General features: G+C 39.7%; 1 protein-coding gene across 2 annotated transcripts in view; it reads left to right on the plus strand.

Moving 5' to 3' along the window:
* Positions 1-24,625, plus strand: part of LOC136252650 (huntingtin-like) — a 53,005-nt gene that overhangs the window by 11,621 nt on the left and 16,759 nt on the right. For both annotated transcript variants that reach the window (XM_066045176.1, XM_066045177.1), the window contains 15 exons: positions 2,511-2,800; positions 2,845-3,061; positions 3,111-3,218; positions 3,271-3,348; positions 7,513-7,754; positions 7,799-7,868; positions 13,253-13,414; positions 13,558-13,613; positions 13,667-13,806; positions 14,236-14,597; positions 14,649-14,840; positions 14,889-15,042; positions 15,602-15,735; positions 15,783-15,905; positions 15,961-16,125. In XM_066045176.1, the coding sequence (XP_065901248.1) occupies positions 2,511-2,800; positions 2,845-3,061; positions 3,111-3,218; positions 3,271-3,348; positions 7,513-7,754; positions 7,799-7,868; positions 13,253-13,414; positions 13,558-13,613; positions 13,667-13,806; positions 14,236-14,597; positions 14,649-14,840; positions 14,889-15,042; positions 15,602-15,735; positions 15,783-15,905; positions 15,961-16,125 (2,493 nt within the window). The remainder of the gene's footprint in view (positions 1-2,510; positions 2,801-2,844; positions 3,062-3,110; positions 3,219-3,270; positions 3,349-7,512; positions 7,755-7,798; positions 7,869-13,252; positions 13,415-13,557; positions 13,614-13,666; positions 13,807-14,235; positions 14,598-14,648; positions 14,841-14,888; positions 15,043-15,601; positions 15,736-15,782; positions 15,906-15,960; positions 16,126-24,625) is intronic.

Here is a 24,625-nt window from a genome sequence, read left to right on the forward strand (position 1 = left end):
CTTCTAAATGTTTATTGTTTCAGCATTATCTACAGTATCTAAGGAATGGATCACCAAAGTTTCAGCCTTCTGTGGTGAGTAGTTTTGGAATTATAGCCCTAGACAGTTGGAAGAGCAAGATAATTGATTTGTAGAGTGACTATATATACTGAAAATAATCTACAGGTGCTTACATTCACAGCCACAACTACTGTTTGCATTAGTCCACAACATTGCAATTTGGCTTAAATGTTCACCATGGATTAGCACATCAACCAAGGTATAGTGTTAGCTCTGTAGTCACTTACACATATGATTATGAAGGCAGTTTAGTTGAAGAAATCACAATGATCAAGACACACGGTAGTGTGTCGTGCGGGCCAAGAAGTCAGCGCGTAACACCCGTGAGTATATTGACAGGAAGAACAATTTTTGCACCTCCGTAGCTCTGTGCTGCCTTGATGGAGCTATACAATTTTTGCTGTGGACACGCCCGCCAACTTCAGTACCCCACATACCAAATTTGAGCGAAATCGCTTCAGAAGTTCCCGAGGTATGCGACTTCAAAAATTGGCTTAGTTTCTTAGTTTTTTTTTTCCTTCTTATTTTTCTTCCTCTTTTCGCACACTTACAAAAACTGCTATAAAACGCGAACGCTATATCCGATTGCCTTGAAATTGCACACAGAAGGGGGGTATAACGGCGCATCTCAACTTTGGCTGGAATACGGTAAACAGGCAAAGGAGTTATTAGCGATTATTCACAAAAATAAAACCAATATATTGTCACGCCTACAGGGTAAACCGCTTATTGGAAGAAGCTGAAAATTGGTGGCTGAATAGGTTAACTATTGAACCTCAAACCTTTTGTGGTTTGAAAGAAATCGAGCTAAAAAGATACCACGAATAAACCAACAGTGTGTAACAATTATGCAATCGAGATTAGCTAATTAAAAACCGACTACTTGTCACACCTACCAGAAAAACTGCTTGGGGTAATGCTTTGAAAATCGCTGTACAGATGGAGTAATCATCTTAGAAAGGCTCTTCAATGGTGTAGAAGAATCAGACTTAAAGCCACGGAGTTATAACACAAAATCCAACTTGGTGTAGCAAGTGCGAGATCGAGATACTCTAATAGAGCAGTCATCCTAATAGAGCAGTCAGCCTGAAGAGAATTCAAGAGATCAGCTAGAAACAAGTAACCCGCATAGAGATCAACTACAAACAAATCACCCTGTAGAGAGTTCAGTAACAAACAATTCACTCTGTAGATAGATCAGCTAGAAGAAGTTACCTTGTAGAGAGTTCAGCTACAAAGAAACCACCATGTAGAGAGTTCAGCTACAAACAAATCGTCCTGTAGAGAGATCAGCTAGAAGAAGTTACCTTGTAGAGAGTTCAGCTACAAAGAAACCATCATGTAGAGAGTTCAGCTGCAAACAAATCACCTGTAGAGAGTTCAGCTACAAACAATTCACCCTGTACAGAGATCAGCTAAAACAAGTTACCCTGTAGAGAGTTCAGCTACAAACAAATCACCCTGTAGAAAGATCAGTTAGAAGAAGTCACCTTGTAGAGAGTTCAGTTACAAAGAAACCATCTTGTAGAGAGTTCAGCTACTAACTAGTGACCCTGTAGAGACATCAGCTAGAAGAAGTCACCTTGTAGAGTGTTCAGTTACAAAGAAACCACCATGCAGAGAGTTCTGTATTAAATATACGTTATATATATAATTTGTGCATTTACTGATAAAATCAGAAATATTTAAAGTATTTAACATCTGCTTCATTTTTCTTCTTCCTGTTGTAAAGAAAAGAAAATCCCCAAAGCCGGCCATAGGCCGGCTTTGGGGTATACAAACACAAAAAGAAGTGAAATCTAATCAAAAACAGCTAAGCTGTAAAAAAAGGTGCGGCCCCAAAAAGGCCATGGTGAAAAAAGATGTGAAATCCAAGGTGGCGGCCAAGAAATGGCTGTGATGGTACTGTAGGTTAATGGTAAAAATTTTAATAACGACAATTCAGGTGAATTTGGTCTTGGCACAAAATTCACCTGAATTGTCATTATTAAAATTTTTACCATTAACCTACCATCACAGCCATTTCTTGGCCGCCACCTTGGATTTCACATCTTTTTTCACCATAGCCTTTTTGAGGGCTGCACTCTTTTTTTTACAGCTTGGCTGTTTTGGATTGGATCTTGTTTACATTTGCTACATCGTAAACAAACGCACGTGACAAGCACGCCATTTGGCATACAGAAACAAAACAAAGATGTTAAAACTCTCCATGAGCAGGTGAATAAGATGGCGAATAGTTTTAGTCTTCTCTGCCTAATAGCCTTTTGTATTTTAAGATATGTAATTTTATGATTTTTTTCAATTCTGTATTCTCAAAATGCATGCTTGTGCGGACAGGCCAGGTTTTTACTGAGATGGTCACAAATATCCTTGTCAACTGTTTCACTCAGGTATCTTTAATGTGAACATACTATATAGTATATCTATACTGACTGTAACCTGTCAAACAGGTTGGACTGGTCAAGTGTTTACGACAACTGTGTCAAGATTACCCACCTACTCAACACATGTGGCATGGTCAATTGTCACTAATAAGTCACTTGTTGAACCTGATGGAGGGGTCTACATTAGCTTATGATCTATGTTGCCATGCCAACATGTTATTCATTAGCAGCAGTCTCATTGTAGCCATGGCAACCAAACACCTAGTAAGTAATCCAGACCATACTAAGGAGTGGGCAGCCATAGGAATACCATCCCTGGTTGCCATGGTGAAGAGGTTGTTCAAACACTGTATAAGGTTAGTCTGGTAACCATGACAACTGTCAATTACCATAACAACAGGTGTATCAACATTTGTTATACTGTACTAGAGGAACAGACAACTGATGTGGTTACCAAGGCAATGACCACGCCTACTAAACCAACCAACCAAAAGACACAGAAGTCAGTTAAGAAGGAGGTTGCTCGTACACCCAAACATAACCATGGCAACTTCACAAACATCATTCACTACATGAAGTTGTTGTGGGTGATGAAGAATGTCTATACTGTGTATCAGGTGATCTTATGTGACCTCAGGTAATCCCCTTTTCATCAACACCTTTCAGGTCACCATGGAGACAGCCAAAACGGACAAGTTCTACATATTCCTATGTGCTACACTTGGAGGTGTGGCAAGTTTACTGGACATTGCATTAGCTAATGATGTTGCTAAGGTAACCTTTGATGTGGTCAATAATGCTATGATAGCAATGTTACTACTTATAGTATACAGAAGAGATCTGTTCCTACTTGTTAGTGTTAAATGCTGTGGAACCCTGGACTGGACTATTGTGTGTACAACAGGTGTGTATGTCTGTGTGTATGTCACTATACTGTGTGTACGTCTGTGTGTATGTCACTATACTGTCTGTTTGTCTGTGTTTATGTCACAATGCTGTATGTACGTCTGTGTGTACCTGTATAGCCAGAAATTTTTGAGGGATGAAATGCTTGCTAAAAAGCTCTCTTGCTTTTTCACGGAAGTCTAGACAACATTTTACATAGTAATAGTTATGTATCTAATTCCATACCTGTTTCACTGCCCGTACAAAAGTCTCAATAGTAGCAGTGAAATTTATCCCATATTTCACTGACAGCAGTGAAAAAGTTGCAATTGCAATTTCATTGGCTAGAATTTATGTTAACAATGTAGCGCCAATTAGTGTCGACGCCTGTTTAGTACATAGTGACAAATTGCATACATGGCAACGCTAATGCACAGCATGCGCATATGCAGTGAGTATGGTATTAACTGGGAATAGCATGGGTAGCAATGAAATTTGGGATAAATACCACTCTTGTTGTATTGGAAATGGTAAATTTCACTCGGCTTCGCCTCGTGAAATTTATCCCCATTTCCAATACAACACTCGTGATATTTATCCCAAATTTCACTGCTACCCATGCTATTACTAGTACAAACAGTACTGTTTAAGTAGGGACAAGTACACAAAAAAAATTGGAATTTATAACTAGAATAGAGACCATAGCACATTGATAAAAAGTACTGAAACGAGCTGGAGTAGTGCACGGTATTAAATCACAGTAAAACAATAAGAAGTGTTATATCCCTACTGTGCTCAAGATACCATAACGGAAATGCACAGTAGGGCTATAACACTTCTTATTGTTTTACTGTGATTTAATATCATGGACTACTCCAACTTGTTTCAGTTCTTTTTATTGATGTGCCTAATCTAGTTGTGTACTTGTTTGTTAACTTTAAAATTATTATGACTGGTGAACACACGCATACCGCATCAAAAGAAAGAAATGGTGCTGCACTCCCCAGCTATCAATTATCGTCTGAAAAGTGAAGTATCCATTACACTTCATTGTCACCTATGTTCAACCTGTTACACAGCATTACAAATCAAGAACTGTTGGAAAAACACCTCTGCTATCAAAGTAGCCACTATGAAAGTACACAATATTTAAAAAAATGGTTAATTTAAAAATGAAGATGAATGATGGTATCACAGCATAGCTTAGTGGGAAAGTCCCTACTTTGGTACATTATTATTATTTTATTCAATGCCAAAGTAGGGACTTTCCCACTGAGCTATGCTGTAACACCATCATTCATCTCTTGTTTCACTACTTTTTATTGCATAGATCCCTACTTCATTGTTAAAGGGACAGTGTGTCGGTATTGAAGCTGTTCAATTCTGCGTTATTTTACTGCCAGTGAAATCATTTCATAACTGGAATTATGCACACTTTTATGGTAAGTATACCAGGAATGGTAGGATCAACTCTTGTACATCACTAGTATACCCTTGTACATCACTAGTATACCAGGAATGGTAGGATTAACCCTTGTACATCACTAGTATACCAGGAATGGTAGGATCAACTCTTGTACATCACTAGCTAGCCACGTAAGATATAGTCTAAGATATAGTCTAATACGTTTTTCCAGCTGCACAACACTGTAGCAGACAATAAACAGGCGCCTCGTGACAATCGCTGTGTAGCGCTTTGACAGTGACAGTGACGATGATGGTAGCAGTCTGACCACTCACTGGTTGTTGTGTAGTGTTATTTTCATGCAGCTGTGCCTTGCACAGCAGAAGGTTAATACCATTTACAAGATTAAAGCTCACTTTACAAACTTCACCCACTACTTTATTACTTCTACGTCATGCAATTAGGTATTGTTGCATCATAAACTTAAACGGCTTCACCATGTAAACAATAACATAAGCACTGCCCTTTAAATTAACAATTTAAAAAAATATTAGTTTGCTTAGTTTTTGTTGTGGCACAGCTAGCTACAATATAACTTGTATTAGTCCACTTGTATTTTCCATATCTGTAGATATGGCAGATACCATCACTTATAAACATCTTGTACATTTGCTCAGTGAGAAGTGGAGTTCCCCATATTCTGTGGTTATGGGCAGGCTTTGCTGTAGTTTGGGGTTCTCCTTGCTGCGCTCTTCAATAATGTGGATCACGTTCTAGATCCATGCATCCCTGTGTGCCTCTAGCTGTCGACCTTGCTGTTGCTGAAAGGGCACCTGTCTCCTTTAGAACAATGATGTTATTATGTTGTGCTTCTTTTTCTTATAAAAATATGTCTACCGGAACAATGTAACTTGTAAATGTTCTATCATACATGACTGTTGTATTAGAGTGACTGTTCTATTAGAGTATCTCCAGTCAGCTAAGGGGTGTGCAGTTAGCTAGACCAATAAGGGGTGAGGTCATCTTGTTTACTGTTAAGTAAATAGCTAGATTGTTAAGAGGTGTGGTCTCCATACTCTTTTGCTATTAGTCCAACTAGATCATTATTTGATGGGTGTGGCCCAAACCTATCGCGAATGAGATCCCAATCGTGAAGTTGCAGATATCTAGCTAGTGTACCTCTTATAGTAGTGCTGGGACTGAAGCACTTCTGAAATCCAGCTCTGAAATAATTCTGTGGCATCTAAATATGCTGCTGAAAGAAAATGTTGATACCGAAAATTAACGCCTCAATATGGTTTCGTTGGATGAAGAAGACAAGCAGCCTGTTTGAAGATAAAAGAAAAAAACAAGGCGCAGAGGGCCTGCACTCATCAGAACCCCAAAAGGCACATCCCACTGGTGAGTTTGTTATTGTGGTGTAAAATGGTGGCTGTGCGCTGCTTTGTTTGGCCTCCAGCCTTGTGACTTTGCTCAGGGAGGTAGTGAGTTTAAAATTCAAGTTTTATGGACTAGTACTATTCATAAAGTGATTTTTGTTGTGTAAAATGTCTTTTAAAGGCAGAATTTTTGGCGGCGTGCAAATTTTCACCATGATCCCTACTTAAACGGTACTACCATGCTGTGTAATATGATTTCCTGTACGAAGGGAAGCCATCACGTGCTACCGCCAAATCGAATTTTTGCAAGACAAAGGGGGACACTGGTAAGTCCATGAAGAATGCATCGTACGTACTGTGGTATGCAAAAATGCACGTGTCCGGCTGAAGCGATGTTGAACAGTGAAAAAATCAAGCCTGTAGCCTTAATCGTTATTGAATATGAAGGCATCAACCGGTTACTCAGTTAGTCAGTCAGTCACTAGAAAATTCAAATTTTATAGCAAACTTGTTGAAAGCATTTCGGGTTGATCTGAAAGCTTGGTTTTGCCTACCAATACTGCTTCATTGTCGTCAGGGAAAACTGAGGATGGTTTTTGGGTGATGTTTTTCATGGGTATGCCTGAACCTTTGTGGTCCCTACTATACAGTACTATTTATTGTACTGTATGATCCCCCCCAAAGTGGCACATGCCGCCTAATTTGCCACCTTTAAAAGCCATCTTAGAGACATCTTACATGACAAAAATCACCTCAATGGAATCATCTATCATCTAATACACCATTAAAACACTTATAGGTGGCCAGATATAGATTTTGAAAAAATTACCAAAACTTGAATTTTCATCTGCCCGTTCTATCTGCCTGCCCTGTCTGCCTGGCCACAGTTGCAAGGCTGGAGGCCAAACAAAGCAGTGCATGGCCACCATTGTTCGCTGCAATAACCAACTCTCCAGTGGCATGTACCTTTTGGGGCACTGATGAGTATTTGCCTTCTGTGCCTTGTCTTTCCTTTTATCTTTGATCAGGCTGGTCGTTCTCTTCTTTTGTATATTGAGACACCTTCCTTGAGCAGCATATTAAGACATGCCAATGTAGGGATTTCCCACCGAGCTATGCTGTAATACCATTATTCATCTCTTGTTTCATTGCATAGATCCCTACTTCATTTTAAAATTAATTTATGTATAAATTCAAATATTCACAATTATTTTTTCATGAAGCTGTTACGAAATTTGCAAAAGTTTTGCTCTCATAAATTTCCTGCTATAACAGTGTGTCCTTATACTGTCATGTATGTATACTGTGCCTGATACCTTATATGTCTATTGTTCAATACCTTGTCACTATTTGCTATTCAATGCCTTGTTATTTTTTGTGTTTCTAATAACTTTTGCAGTTACTCAATGCCTTATTTGGTATGAACACGGCAGCTCACAGGGTTAACATACTCAGTCCTATATTACTGTCTCATGTGACCTCTGGGCTAAATGTGTCTGAACCACAGCCATTGTTAGGGGATACCTTGTTGACTCACCCACTGGATCACATGATCACATCTCTCACTGTACATGATGATGTGGGTGTGGCTGATAATTCTGATGGTAGTCACGGTAGCAAACCTACGCAAACATTGAGCAGGTGAGATCATCATGGTGGAGATCACTTGAGATCATGTGATACAGGCTCAGAGGATTATTCAGTAAGAAAGCAGCTTCATCTCTTGTCATGGATAATAAGCCAGCTAATAGTAGTGTAAGTTTGTGTGTGTGTGCGTGTGCGTGTGTGTGCGTGCGTGGGTGTGTGTGTGTGTGTAGTTGGCACCAGGCCACTTGGGAAGCAGCACACCCAGCTGTAACATCAATGGGTACCTGGTATAAACTGGGGAAACAAATGCTTAACTGTCCATGTCTCATATAACAGTTGAAGGTGCAGGTGGTTGACCTGTGAGACATGGTACAGCTTCCTGCGGGTTCCTAGTCCTGCCCCAGGAAGGTATGCCTGCACTGACTCATAGCACCTGAGTAGCACCTGAGTAACACCTGAGTAGCACCTGATGAGTAGCACCTGAGTAGCACCTGAGTAGGACCTGAGTAGCACCTGATGAGTAGCACCTGATGAGTAGCACCTGAGTAGCACCTGAGTAGTACCTGAGTACCACCTGAGTAGCACCTGAGTAGCACCTGAGTAACACCTGAGTAGCACCTGAGTAGTACCTGAGTAACACCTGAGTAGCACCTGATGAGTAGCACCTGATGAGTAGCACCCGAGTAGCACCTGAGTAGCACCCGAGTAGCACCTGAGTAGCACACAGGTGCCCCGGTGCTGGCCACTGGGCAGCATGACCAAGTAGCAGCAGCTGAAGGCTTTGCTTTGCTTTTTTGTGTGTATGTGTTCAGAAAGAAGGATATCATACAGTAGTACTACTATACAATACACTAGTACTACTATACAATACACTAGTACTACTATACAATACACTAGTACTACTATACAATACACTAGTACTACTATACAATACACTAGTACTACTATACAATACTCTAGTACTACTATACAATACACTAGTACTACTATACAATACTCTAGTACTACTATACAATACTCTAGTACTACTATACAATACACTAGTACTACTATACAATACTCTAGTACTACTATACAATACACTAGTACTACTATACAATACTCTAGTACTACTATACAATACACTAGTACTACTATACAATACACTAGTACTACTATACAATACTCTAGTACTACTATACAATACACTAGTACTACTATACAATACTCTAGTACTACTATACAATACACTAGTACTACTATACAATACTCTAGTACTACTATACAATACTCTAGTACTACTATACAATACACTAGTACTACTATACAATACACTAGTACTACTATACAATACACTAGTACTACTATACAATATACTAGTACTACTATACAATACACTAGTACTACTATACAATACACTAGTACTACTATACAATATACTAGTACTACTATACAATATACTAGTACTACTATACAATACACTAGTACTACTATACAATACACTAGTACTACTATACAATACACTAGTACTACTATACAATACACTAGTACTACTATACAATACACTAGTACTACTATACAATACACTAGTACTACTATACAATACACTAGTACTACTATACAATATACTAGTACTACTATACAATACACTAGTACTACTATACAATACACTAGTACTACTATACAATACACTAGTACTACTATACAATACACTAGTACTACTATACAATACACTAGTACTACTATACAATACACTAGTACTACTATACAATACACTAGTACTACTATACAATACACTAGTACTACTATACAATACACTAGTACTACTATACAATACACTAGTACTACTATACAATACACTAGTACTACTATACAATACACTAGTACTACTATACAATACACTAGTACTACTATACAATACACTAGTACTACTATACAACACAGTAGTACTACTATACAATATACTAGTACTACTATACAATACACTAGTACTACTATACAATACACTAGTACTACTATACAATACACTAGTACTACTATACAATACACTAGTACTACTATACAATACACTAGTACTACTATACAATACACTAGTACTACTATACAATATACTAGTACTACTATACAATACACTAGTACTACTATACAATACACTAGTACTACTATACAATATACTAGTACTACTATACAATACACTAGTACTACTATACAATACACTAGTACTACTATACAATATACTAGTACTACTATACAATACACTAGTACTACTATACAATATACTAGTACTACTATACAATATACTAGTACTACTATACAATATACTAGTACTACTATACAATACACTAGTACTACTATACAATACACTAGTACTACTATACAATATACTAGTACTACTATACAATATACTAGTACTACTATACAATACACTAGTACTACTATACAATACACTAGTACTACTATACAATACACTATACAATACACTAGTACTACTATACAATACACTAGTACTACTATACAATACACTAGTACTACTATACAATACACTAGTACTACTATACAATACACTAGTACTACTATACAATACACTAGTACTACTATACAATATACTAGTACTACTATACAATATACTAGTACTACTATACAATACACTAGTACTACTATACAATACACTAGTACTACTATACAATACACTATACAATACACTAGTACTACTATACAATACACTAGTACTACTATACAATACTCTAGTACTACTATACAATACACTAGTACTACTATACAATACACTAGTACTACTATACAATACACTAGTACTACTATACAATACACTAGTACTACTATACAATATACTAGTACTACTATACAATACACTAGTACTACTATACAATATACTAGTACTACTATACAATATACTAGTACTACTATACAATACACTAGTACTACTATACAATACACTATACAATACACTAGTACTACTATACAATACACTAGTACTACTATACAATACACTAGTACTACTATACAATACACTAGTACTACTATACAATACACTAGTACTACTATACAATACACTAGTACTACTATACAATACACTAGTACTACTATACAATACAGTAGTACTACTATACAATATACTAGTACTACTATACAATACACTAGTACTACTATACAATATACTAGTACTACTATACAATATACTAGTACTACTATACAATACACTAGTACTACTATACAATACACTAGTACTACTATACAATACACTAGTACTACTATACAATACACTAGTACTACTATACAATACACTAGTACTACTATACAATACACTAGTACTACTATACAATACACTAGTACTACTATACAATACACTAGTACTACTATACAATACACTATACAATACACTAGTACTACTATACAATATACTAGTACTACTATACAATACACTAGTACTACTATACAATACACTAGTACTACTATACAATACACTAGTACTACTATACAATACACTAGTACTACTATACAATACTCTAGTACTACTATACAATATACTAGTACTACTATACAATACACTAGTACTACTATACAATACACTAGTACTACTATACAATACACTAGTACTACTATACAATACACTAGTACTACTATACAATACACTAGTACTACTATACAATACACTAGTACTACTATACAATACTTGTGATGGTGTTCAGTCTCCTGTCAGACAATATCAACCTTGTATTTCCTTCATGAGTGTTGGTCAGGTACAGTCAAGCCTAAACACATCTTCACTGTATCCCAAAATGCTTCTGATAAGTTTGTATGTTGCTAGACTATTCACTAACAACTAAGGCTATGAACTTGGTCGCTTCACTTTTTAAGATAGCTTCGACCCAGAATTTGTCTTTTTGAGGTTGGTACAGAGCATGTACATGAGTCAAGGGCACAAAAATGTATAAAATTTTTTTTGGAAAAAAAGGGAATTTATAAATATAGCGTTTGCATTCACCTAAGCCCCCATTTCTTGTTAATAACTCTTGTTACATGGGCCACTAACATCTCTTGTTACATGGGCCACTAACATCTCTTGTTACATAGGCCACTAACATCTCTTGTTACATGGGCCACTAACATCTCTTGTTACATGGGCCACTAACATCTCTTGTTACATGGGCCACTAACATCTCTTGTTACATGGGCCACTAACATCTCTTGTTACATAGGCCACTAACATCTCTTGTTACATGGGCCACTAACATCTCTTGTTACATAGGCCACTAACATCTCTTGTTACATGGGCCACTAACATCTCTTGTTACATGGGCCACTAACATCTCTTGTTACATGGGCCACTAACATCTCTTGTTACATGGGCCACTAACATCTCTTGTTACATTGGTCACTAACATCTCTTGTTACATAGGCCACTAACATCTCTTGTTACATGGGCCACTAACATCTCTTGTTACATGGGCCACTAACATCTCTTGTTACATGGGCCACTAACATCTCTTGTTACATGGGCCACTAACATCTCTTGTTACATGGGCCACTAACATCTCTTGTTACATGGGCCACTAACATCTCTTGTTACATGGGCCACTAACATCTCTTGTTACATGGGCCACTAACATCTCTTGTTACATGGGCCACTAACATCTCTTGTTACATGGGCCACTAACATCTCTTGTTACATGGGCCACTAACATCTCTTGTTACATTGGTCACTAACATCTCTTGTTACATTGGTCACTAACATCTCTTGTTACATTGGCCACTAACATCTCTTGTTACATGGGCCACTAACATCTCTTGTTACATGGGCCACTAACATCTCTTGTTACATGGGCCACTAACATCTCTTGTTACATGGGCCACTAACATCTCTTGTTACATGGGCCACTAACATCTCTTGTTACATTGGTCACTAACATCTCTTGTTACATAGGCCACTAACATCTCTTGTTACATGGGCCACTAACATCTCTTGTTACATAGGCCACTAACATTTATTATTATTATTATTTTTATTATTAGCGCTTTACAGTCACCAGCACTGAAGGTCTGACAGCAACATGTGCTACAGCCTTAGGATTACCTAACCTACAAGGACTTAGACCTAATGACTTGACTTACTGACTGAATAAGGTGTAACAGAAAAGGGGCCAAAGTAAGTGCTTTAAACACTGGAACTAATAGTCAAAAAGCACTTTAATACTGGCAAGAACAAGTGAATTATGAGGCTTTAAAAATACATATCCCATACCATTCGGTATGGACAATTCAGGCATGCAAACATGAAAACATGCTTGTACCAGTACAAAACCATTGGGAGTGAACATGTGTTCACCTCTTTGATAATACTGTTTTTGGCGGGCTCAGGTGAACACATGACTGCTCTGATCTAGAGTATCTCAATCTTTGTGACCAAGCCCCCACCTTCTAATTGCTGTTATATGCTCCTAGTACAAGTGCCTTATTGGCTTTGTGTGATGTGAATGGTCTCACCACACTCCATATATAGTATGTGAAGACTAAGTGACATTGTTACTTACTTGGTAATGTTATACAATACACAGGCGGTGATCAAAGATCATATTAGACACTTTGAGCCATTAGTAGTATCAGCCATGAAGCAGTTCTCATCTACAACTTCAATACTGTACCAGGAGAGGACATTGTTCCTGATAGTACAACTACTACACCTCCGGGTGAACTATCAGCTGCTTGACCCCAGTAAGGTACGAGCAGTCAGCCATTATTACATTATTACAACCTGTCAGTGGGAAGGCCATTAATAGCTAGCAGCTGAGGCGGACCCTCATTGCCAATACTGCTACACCTCTTATTAGTGACGACCCTGTTATTTTTTCCATGACTACAGTTATTCCTGGACTCGGTGCTCAAGTTGCTAACGGTGATTGAGGAGGGTCATGTGAGGTATGGTGATGTGGTAGGGTATAACTGGTATCACCATGGTAACCATGTTCAAGGGGATCGGCACATCTCATTCCATACTTGTTCCAGTTTCTCGTGTTATTGTCATGGGAACAGCCCAAGTTGATGACCATACCAGAAGTGATGCAACGTTGTGACCAAGTACTTGTGTCTGGGAGAAATGTTAGTACATATGGTGAGTATGTGTGTGTGTAGTGTGTGTAGTGTGTGTGTGTGTGTAGTGTGTGTGTAGTGTGTGTGTGTGTGTGTGTGTGTGTGTGTGTGTGTGTGTGTGTGTGTGTGTGTGTGTGTGTGTGTGTGTGTGTGAGGTAGTGTGTAATGTACTGCTTGTGTCCATGAGAAATGTCAGTATCTACAATGGTGAGTATGTGTGTATAGTTGATGCTACACTGAGTGTGACAATACATTACATGTAACCTTCTCTACAATGATGCTTACCAACCACTACACACTCTGATTTGATGAGGCTAGCTTATCATATATTTTGTTTGTCTTCATATCCTGCTAGTTGTTAACTATTGTACAGAGACGTTTCCTGTTGTTATGACATGTGAACATCCAAACCAGTTTGAATAGTGATGTAATATGATGTCACTTCCTGTAGCTATCCCATCATTACAACCACTGGTGGTCAACCTGTTTATGAGGACCAGTTTACCTCTGAAGGGGGACCAGTTGGAGGCTGAACGTGAAGTGGTGTTGATGATGATGTTACGGTTGCTAGGACACCATCAGGTCGTCAACATGTGTGCTCTAGTGCTAGAATGTTACCATGGAAATCGTGTGAAGTGGGTGGGACTGTCCAATCAGATCTTACCAGTCCTGTTACCTTATTTGGCACGTTTTGAGGTTACCATGGATGCTGAGGAAGCCATAGCCAGTCTGTTTAGACTGATGTCAGTGATTGCCATAGAAACCACTAATATCAGAGCATTGTTTGAACTGTTGCTAAGCAACAATTGCATGGTGAGTGTTGTGTGTGTTTTCAGTTTATGTGACATCATGTGATCTTGGTAGGATACTGTTGGTCAATATGTGATGTGGGTGGGACTCCAGTGTGCTGTGCTCCGATTGGTTAATCGGCTACTCAATGACTCTAAAGGTGATGAATTATTGAGTGCTCTTGATGGCTGTTCCTTAGCAACATGGCCACAAGTAGCTGATCATGTGATCAGTAGTAGTAAATCAGAATCTTCAGGCATTGCCATGGTAACTAACTGTTCTTGTGTTTCATTGGTTACATACTGATCACCATAGCAACTAGTGGAGTACTACATGGAGTCATTTCATTATTGTCTAAGTGTACTTGAGTGGCTCCATAGTGATTGTATGGCTGTATCACATGATCTTGCCGAACTTCTAGCCCAGCTGTGTTTTGATTGGCTACTTTCACTGGAGTACATGATAAAGAGTTAGTATATGTGACCATCTCCTCCTCGTTCACACAAGCATAATTTTAAAGAAGGCAATGTTAAAATATTAGTGCAATTATTCATGTTACAAAGAAAAGATATACAAGCCATTACTCAGCAGGTCTCTGATCAATTAAACCTTATTTGCTTACTCACAAAAGAGTTAGAATATCACCCTGTAGTCCCAACGGTATGCGTATCATGTTTAGGACATGGTGGATGTAAATATGATTGTTGTCATTTCTTCATTTAAAATGCTGTCATGTGCAAATGACTGCAGGACTAAAATTACACCTTGATTTGCCAATTCATGGTAAACATTCTAAGCCAATCCCAACCATGCAAACGGAAGTCATGGTTGCAAATTTAAGTACCTGTAGTATAATGCAAATTAATTTCTTTACTCTTCCTACCCAAAACTGCTCACCAAAAACCTTCACCAGCCCTTGGACTTGGTGGATAATGCTGACAAAATAAAATATGTTCAGAAATTGTGTGAACTAGCTGAGATAGACACATGTGGGCATATGTGTCTTGTTGTCATGGTGATGCGTATAGGCCCGTATGACCTTATATGGATGTCACTAAGGGATCATGTGATCCACAATGTGCCATCATTTAATGACACTTGGTGGACACCTGTGGTTGCCATGACAACTGATAAATCATTGCTGCTAATCCATTTCTCACAGGTAATTACTAGATCATGTAATCTCACATGATCTCATGTGATCCACAGCTTCTAGCATCACTTGGTTACCAAGACAATTTGTACTGGGAGTGGATAGTGACAAAATCCTCCCAGTCCCCATACCACACGCTACTGTGTCATGTGTCTTTCTTAATAATGTGTTCTAATGAGGTATGATGTTATCACTCTTTAGTTGTCATGGTTACATCTGGTGACACCCTTTTAGCTCTATGACTCACTACAATACCTGCTCCATCACCATGGCAACCAGTGGGTGTGCCTGTTGGATCAGCTGTGGACAGAGCCTCCAGTACAACGATATTGGAAAGGATCACATGATCCAGTCCCCATGTTGATGGCATTGTCGTCCCTTGATTATGATCACATGACTGTAAGTGGGTGTGTACTGGTGTGATCACATGATTGCTTATACTATAGTCTATTTCAGATTACTTATGTATGCAATATGTAGTTTAAGAGGTTAAACGTGGTTAACACCCAAGTGCGTACGTAGAACTATAAACGCTTATTATTAACAGGGTACGTGAGCCCACACAGGTAATCTCCATGATGACATAGTCACATAGCAACGGTCACAAAATTAGGTTGTGCCCAGTTCAGTGACTTTAACGGTGATGCTATACCTTCACAAAAGTGGAACCACATTTGGAGACAATACTATTGCGCTGGAGTACGAGCTCAAGTAGCATCACACTGCGAAGCCACAGCCGAAGTCGTCTCTGAGGTCAAGGCATGCCAGGACACCTGATAACGAGGCTACACCTGGATGAAGAAATGCAGACAATTCTTTGTCAATTTGTTCTCAGTAAGCCACCAGTCGCCGGTTCAGGTTTGGCAATTGTATACTTGAATAATTACTGACAACTCATGGCCAGCTACCAAAATGCGCCTCCGGGCGTACCAATATGCTCTAAGGCTGGGATGCCCCACGTCTCCTCCTTGTAGCATCGGTTTGCATATGGGGTGAAATTATTTATCTTTCTCTCTCTGTCTCTTTTATTAATAACAGTACTGAGGTGAAATGTACTCTTTTATTTAACTAGGCTAGTGTGCCCCCCCCTTTTTTCGTAGCTATGTATAATTACTTCAGTTGGTTAGCATTTGAATTGTTGGCTAGGCTAAGTTAGCCATAGTTGTCTCCATATAGGTGAGGTCTGGGTATGAAGTCTTTCCTTTACTGGGCTTCCCTCATCCTTCCTCCGAACAAAAGTTCCAGCTGGCCATACACTTGCTCATACCATTTGCTACTATCAACTGCCAAAAGCAAGTACTGACACCTCAGTGGTATCATGTGCTCACAGCAAGTACATTCATTGCAAATACAAGCACCTCAGTGGTACCTAATACCTTACATGTAGAGAGTACTCGAATACCAGCACCTCAGTGGTGCCCATCACTTCCCGATAGTGGTACTGTCCACTCAATGGTATCACTCATTGTGCATACCCGCACCTCAGTGGTACCCATCACTCGCTCATAGTGAGTACTGTCCACTCAATGGTATCACTCATTGTGCATACCAGCACCTCAGTGGTGCCCATCACTCACACATAGTGAGCACTGTCCACTCAATGGTATCACTCATTGTGCATACCGGCACCTCAGTGGTGCCCAACACTCGCCCACAGCGAACACTGTCCACTCAATGGTATCACTCATCGTGCATACCCGCACCTCAGTGGTGTCTATCACTCACACATAGCGAGTACTGTTCACTCAATGATATCACTCATTGTGCATACCCGCACCTCAGTGGTGCCCATCACTCACACATAGTGAGTACTGTCCACTCAATGGTATTGCTCATTGTGCATACCAGCACCTCAGTGGTGCCCATCACTCACACATAGTGAGCACTGTCCACTCAATGGTATCACTCATTGTGCATACCGGCACCTCATTGGTGCCCATCACTCACACATAGCGAGTACTGCCAACTCAATGGTATCACTCATTGTGAATGCAAGCACCTCAGTGGTGTCTATCACTTCTTTATAGAGAGCACTGTCAACTTGATGATATTACTCATAACAAAGCCAAAACCTAAAGGCAAGCATATATGGTTTCGATCACTGTGAATACTGACAACTCAATTTACTGGCGTCCATCACTCAAACACTAGTAACTTCGTGGTGTCCATCCAAGGAGCTATGTTAATTTAGTGGTACCTATAACTTACCATAGCAATCACAGCTAAAGGATCATAATTCAGTCCCTATGGGCACTGATATTTCAGTGGTAGCTCATGTGAGCACTGAAATCCTATGGCTCAGTGATAACATGAGCACTAACAGCTCAGTTAACTCATTCAAACCAAATGCCAGTTTACTAACTGTACTCACAACTTATTGGGCAGTACGGTAATGCCAGGAGCTTATGGGCCACCGAAGGCGGCGAGGGAGCATGAAGCTCGGTGCCATCACAATCCAAATTACGTCACGTCATTTGAAATAAATTGGATACGACATGCACGAATATTATGTTATTGGCATGCGTCATTCCACGTGCAGTAATGAATGCCCCAGCTGCTGTAGTTATTATTAGCACTTTACAGTGACCAGCACTGAAGGTCTGACAGCAACATGTGCTGCAGCCTTAGGATTACCTAACCTAATTTCAAGGACTTAGACCTAGTGACTTCACTTACTGACTGACTGAAAAGGTGTAACAGAAAAGGGGCCAAAGTAAGGAAAAAATCCCTCCAACCCCAGGATTTGAACTGCAGGTCACCCAATGTCTAGTTGGGGCCACACTCAGTCTTCCTCCAGGAGGGATGGATTTTCTTCCTTAAACCTAAAGTATTTATTATTAGCACTTTACAGTGACCAGCACTGAAGGTCTTACAGCAACTTGTGCTGCAGCCTTAGGATTACCTAACCTAATTTCAAGGACTTAGACCTGGAAGTAAAGACCAGTTCGCTACCATCCAAAAAGAGGAAGACCCAGCTGAAGAAAAGAAAGGCTATGCTAAGCTTCACTGTCGCCATGGGTCACTGCCAGTCGCCTCCCTGTACTTCTTCTGTGACGCTTTTGTGTTCCCTCATTGTCGAAGCGGGCGACAGTTCAGTCATGTACTTAGCCTCCTCGACAATGAACATGGCCTGCTATGGCTGAGCTCGGGATACTGCCGCCCCTTGATATTTCGTCACGCGCAATTCCATATACGGCTTCCAATAACGAGATCATAAGGGAACTAATCAGCAAACAATTTGGAATGTGATGGCACGCTCCTTCGCCACCTTTGGCAGCTCATAAGCTCCCTTTCAGTGGAACACACCATCCAGATTTAGCTCATAACATCTGTGTCCCAATTGGAGCTAGGATCACCTATGTAGCACTATAGTTGGCATTGTAAATAGCTTTTGGGGCCGCATTACACTGGATGGCTAGCCAGCCTCTTGTGATGGGAACGCTGTAGCTGGCAGGGAATGTTGTAGCTGGCAGTGAATCAGTACACAATAATATCAGCTTAGGAGCACCGAATCACAGATGTAATGTATCCGTTATCGTGTCTCCAAGTATGTGCCATAAGTGGGCCTGTGAAGTTAATCATTTAACCCAGCGCTCATGCACTACTAGTCAGTCACACGACACATAATACACAGGTTATGTTATGCCATCATGCCTCAAATCACTTCACCTCGCAATTGACTGAGAGTCAGACTATTACATTCAATGGCATTTATGATAGTGGCACCGCCATCTCTTGATATGGTCATCCATTTAAGGTGGGTCCAGTGCTCATATTAAACAGTTGAGGACTTGATATCCAGCGCGTCTTCCATTACACGAAGAAGGGGAAATTTACTATGTCGTGTTCGTAGATCGCAGGCTTTCTCACTCCTCGTCTTGCTCAAATAAATGAATGCAAGCCCAGTCCAGTTGTCTCAAGCAATTGTCGATCAAGCAGTGCTTAGATGAGCACTGAAAGAAATCTGGATATGGGTACTCTAAAAGAAGTAGCTAGGGAATTCCAGCCCATCCAGCTCGCCATCCAGAACATCTCGAGGCTATCTGGCTCACGTTAACTCACCATTTTTGGCGCACGAATCACGCAATGCATGATTTATTTCAGGGGGCGCTTGTAAGCATGAGTCCATCGGCTTGGTTACTAAAGATGATCTCGGAGATGACCCACCCCCGCGGCGAACTAACTCGTGTAGTATAAGGGGAACAACGCTACTTTGTGCCAAAGCATTACCAGCACAAGCCTGCTTTCAATCAGAAGAGCATGGTCACCATTATGTGAGCATTATGCTTTACTCCCCACCACTGATGGTTTCTTACTTCCGATGATGATAAACTCAATCTATATACTGCAAGCACCTGCACCAGAGAAGTTCATGGTCTACTGTGTGAACGGTACATGCAGTCCTTTTCTGCTTGGCATGCTCTGTTGGTCGCAGCCTATTTTACAGAACAAACACATTAAACAGACACAAAATAAAAATCAGCACATTAAACAGATGAGTCAAGCTGAATCTCTGCCAAGTGCAGTTCAGCAGAGGTTCAAACACGCTTTATGTAACAACTCTAAACGGGCTGTAGGACCAGGTGTCCTACAGACCTTCAGCACTTGTGCTGTAAAGTCTTAATAAATAGGTAGTGGGGAGCTCCACATGTCTCACGTGACCACCTAATATAACTCGTCATTTTCCTAGGGCCTCAATCAGAGTAGGGGCTTGTATGCTAGCATGGTATCAGGCTCCCTGTGGCTGATCGACCTGACATCAGGGTGGGCTGTGCCAGCCCGGCTAACTGAACATTCAGACTCACCACGGCCGTCATGTAGTGTGTGTCCAGCGACCCACCTTACCAAAATCATGTTATCGTGTCCATGTTGCTTTCATCAATCATCAATATGGTGACAGTTTCTCTCCTGGAGGACAACAAAACTGCGGAGCTAGCCACTGGCCAGCCGGCTCAGCCAAGCTGGCTTGCGGATTAAAATGAATAAAAACAAACAACCGTGTTTTTCCCGTAGTTTTGTAGCTAGCTGTGTAGCTAACTTTGTTCAAATGGTCTATCCAAAAAGCTTGTCTGTCAGATGATCAGCACCAACTTTAATCTTGCAACTCCTCAACACTGGGAGCAGGTTTCATGAGACCTGCAATAATGTCAATGCTGACAATTTCAGCTGATCCACGTCAGTGTTATCGGGGTTATGAAGGTTTGAAATGCATAAATAGCATTGTGCATAGCCGGCAAGACTGAATACCCTGTGCTGGACACTGTAACAACAGTCGCACAAGCAAGTCCTCCCCTCCAAGCATTTGTTGCCTCCTTTGTAGGGGATGGTGATTAATGAATCATCCATAACCAGCCAATCGTGTTTGGGACAGACCTTGTCCCCCTGGACACAACCAGCTGGAGCTGTCTGCCCAGTATTATAATAATAAAATAAAATCAATCCTTAAAAAATAAACTGAAAAATGTATGTAGCAGGCTAGCTACAGCATTGTTTTGAGAGCAATATACACATGTTTTGGCAGAATAGGGGATGTGTATTATATTTATAAAGAATTTTTTAAAACAAATCTATATATGACTACTCATATCTTTCTATATAGCATAAAACCATGAGTTAATAATAGTGGAGATATAGCAGTTCCTTGGGCAATCTCTTTGGCAGTCGGAACTGCTGGAACTATACAGTCAAGTCAGTTATCAAACTAGGCGGGTATAATTAGGCTCACAGCATATACATACACATTCGTATATCTCTGGATACAAAATATTGTACCATAAAACTTATTATACTCTGTAACCAGGCAAGCATGCCTTGTAACATATCCTTCTTCATGAGTGGGATGCACGTGATGCTAGCTATCATGTGATGCTAGCTATCATGTGAGGCATACAAGCAAAGGTTCATCTATCAGCTTCCTAGCACCTGACATGGTAAATTGGGAGCCATAAGTTACATGGCTACCATAATCATAATTATCATGTCAGCTGGGTTGCTTCCAGCATAGCATCCCCTGATCATCTGCCAAATTTAATAATGAGTCACACAGCACATGTGACCATCCATACATTCAAACAGTTAGTAGGAAGTTAAGTTATAGTTGTATCCTGGTACGAGGGTGATATCATTGTTATTACACGAGTCCGAGGCAGAGCCGAGGACGAGTGTAATAACAATGATATCATCCGAGTATACGGGATATAACTATTTTATATCCCAGTGCGCGGGAGTGCGCAGAAGTTTACGGATAGTAAATTAAGTTCCAGTTTGAGTTCCTGTCACTGTGCTCAAGATTTCATACGAATTGTGTGGAGATTCTACTTTGTAGCTACAAGAGAGACCTTACATACTGCCTACAAACTGTAGCGAAGGGCGGTGTTATGAAGCAGCGGTTCCAGGTACGATTCGCCTTCGTCAGAAGTTGGTATGGTGGTGTCGCGTGGTGTGCAAGAGAAAAATAAGGACCAACAAGTGGCTACCATAGTCCGAGATAGAATGATGAAGCTAGAGGAAGTTAGTTCTTCACCATAGTGACCGTTGGGAGTGATTGCTGGAGCAAAAATCATCATGGACTATTTTTGACATGTGTTAAACTATCGTATTGGTTACTTGTAGTGTTACTGTGTAAAGGATTAACAGTTTTCTTGTAAGATTTAGCTAGTTTTAAGTGCTGTATTGGTGTGTTTTGTATCAATATTTCTTTATTTGGCTCTTTGTTCCATTGGTAAACAATGCCATTCGTGGTTATTATGATGTCACGAAAGAGACTGAGTGGCTCCGCAACAGGGTGATAAGTTAGTTATCACTGGGTGATAACTAATATACCGTACAGTAGCAGCGCCACTCTGTCTAGCTGTATGGTAGTTATAACCCAGCGCGGCGCTTTGATACTCCCACACACTGGGATGTAATAACCAGTTAGCACATGTGTATAACCAAGCTCCTCATAATGATGCAATCAGATTACTTGCCACCTTAGAATGTTGGACAATACTAAGCTATCATAGTATTAGCTTCTTATAATTATGACATGTACTAATGTGATCCAGCCTAGTAAAATAATCAGATTTAGAAAATGCTATGCATATTATGCTTTGATCTTTTACAGATAATGAGGTCTTTTAAAAACCATAAAGAAACCTGCTAGTAGGTTTCTAAAATAGTTAGAAACCTGCTAGCAGATAGACTTCAGCATTGCAAATCTCACTTTCGATGATTGATTTGCTATGCATGCTCTGCAAAGCATATACAGGCTAAGAGCCCATAGACCGACAGAGCTTGACCTACTCCATTCCTTTTATAAGTACACCTACGCCAATTCGATTATGGGAGCTAGACTATAACGTTGTAGGTACATTTGCTATCATAAACGGAGAATTCCAGAAATATAATGGAGTTCTATTTAATGCCCACCAGTGTTTCAAGCCTGTTTAATATGCTTTTACTGTACTTTAAATGGACTTGATCTCTATAAAAGAACTAAATAGGTAAACTTTCTTGTAGAATGTTTATTTGTTTCTTGTAAAAAAGTTATTTAGGTGTGAAATCGTGTATATACTGGCTTAGTCACAGAAGGCTAGCGCCAGACCAAGTATTATTAACCATTGACAACAATGTTACCACTTACTTTAAACCCTTTATAGTGCTGGCTTTAACTTCATTGTCACAGTAACTATCACTCTGTTTTTGATTCACCAGCTAACAGAAGCAGCGATAATGTAGCTAGTTACCTTATTCCAAAACACGTTCAATCTTTTCTACTGGTCGCTTGACTTGTTTTAACACTGTGACAATTTTGAAACGACATATAACTCAATCCCACAATGGTTCCACCTACATAGCGATATATATATAACGCCCGCATTTTTTTAAGTCGGTTAGGAACCACGCCCTTGGCTCTTCTTGTTTTAGAAACCACAAAGAGCCTCGGTCAGCCAGGTAGGACACACACATGTGTGCATTCTGATGTAGCAAGAACTAAAATGATACCTAGGGGTTTACCCTAGAGCTAAATAGTGAGGCCAAAATTTCTTGTATTGGTAAGGAAATATGCAAACCCTTTACACACCTTTATAAAATGATCCATAACTTAGTGTGGTTGCTCCTATCAACTTGCAACAAGTTTGCTTTGCCATTAAATTATCTATCAGTCTGTATATGGCTCATGTGATTAAACTTACAATCAAAAATTAAACACGTGGTAAGAATTTTGAAACAAACAAATGTGACTTGCTGTTGTATTGCTTCATAACAAGTAAGTCACTGATGGTAACACCTTCGATCAGTGTGTAGTGTTAGGCTATAAGAACACAGTTACTCCATCTAATGTTGTCATACATGCCCATATTGTGTAAACACTAAACACGCATTCCCGAAAAGTTCAAGAGTTAAATGGAGAAGTGTCCATCTGTCGTTATTCCTATAAGTACATTAATCCCATGTGATCTCATGTGATCTCCGTCATTAGTATTTTCTACATGCCTAGGATCCATTAATTGCACTCATATGAAATGTTTTCTGACACAGCAAATTCTTTACTAGTACACATGTGTGGGTCCTACCCACCCCCATCCCCCCCCCCCCCCCCCCCCCACAGCACAACTAAGTGCAATTGTACGATTACTCCAGAAGGGGAACTTTAATTGGAAAAATAATGTTACAGCTAGATAACACCCCCTTGCTCAGGAGCTCAAGATGAATATGGTAATCTGTAGGTTGAGTTGTGGGCAGCTGCAGGCCATCTGGTTTTCACTTTATGAAAATGGTCATAAATGTGTCAACCTTACACGAGATGACTTGTTACACAGCTAATGTGTATTTTGTGCTATTAATAGCATTACCTTCACAGGATGTTTAAGGTCATGGATAGCTTCATCTTTGGTGTACTCATAACTAGCAATTA

The sequence above is a fragment of the Dysidea avara genome, chromosome 4 (assembly GCF_963678975.1).
Source record: "Dysidea avara chromosome 4, odDysAvar1.4, whole genome shotgun sequence".
Lineage (NCBI taxonomy): Eukaryota > Metazoa > Porifera > Demospongiae > Dictyoceratida > Dysideidae > Dysidea > Dysidea avara.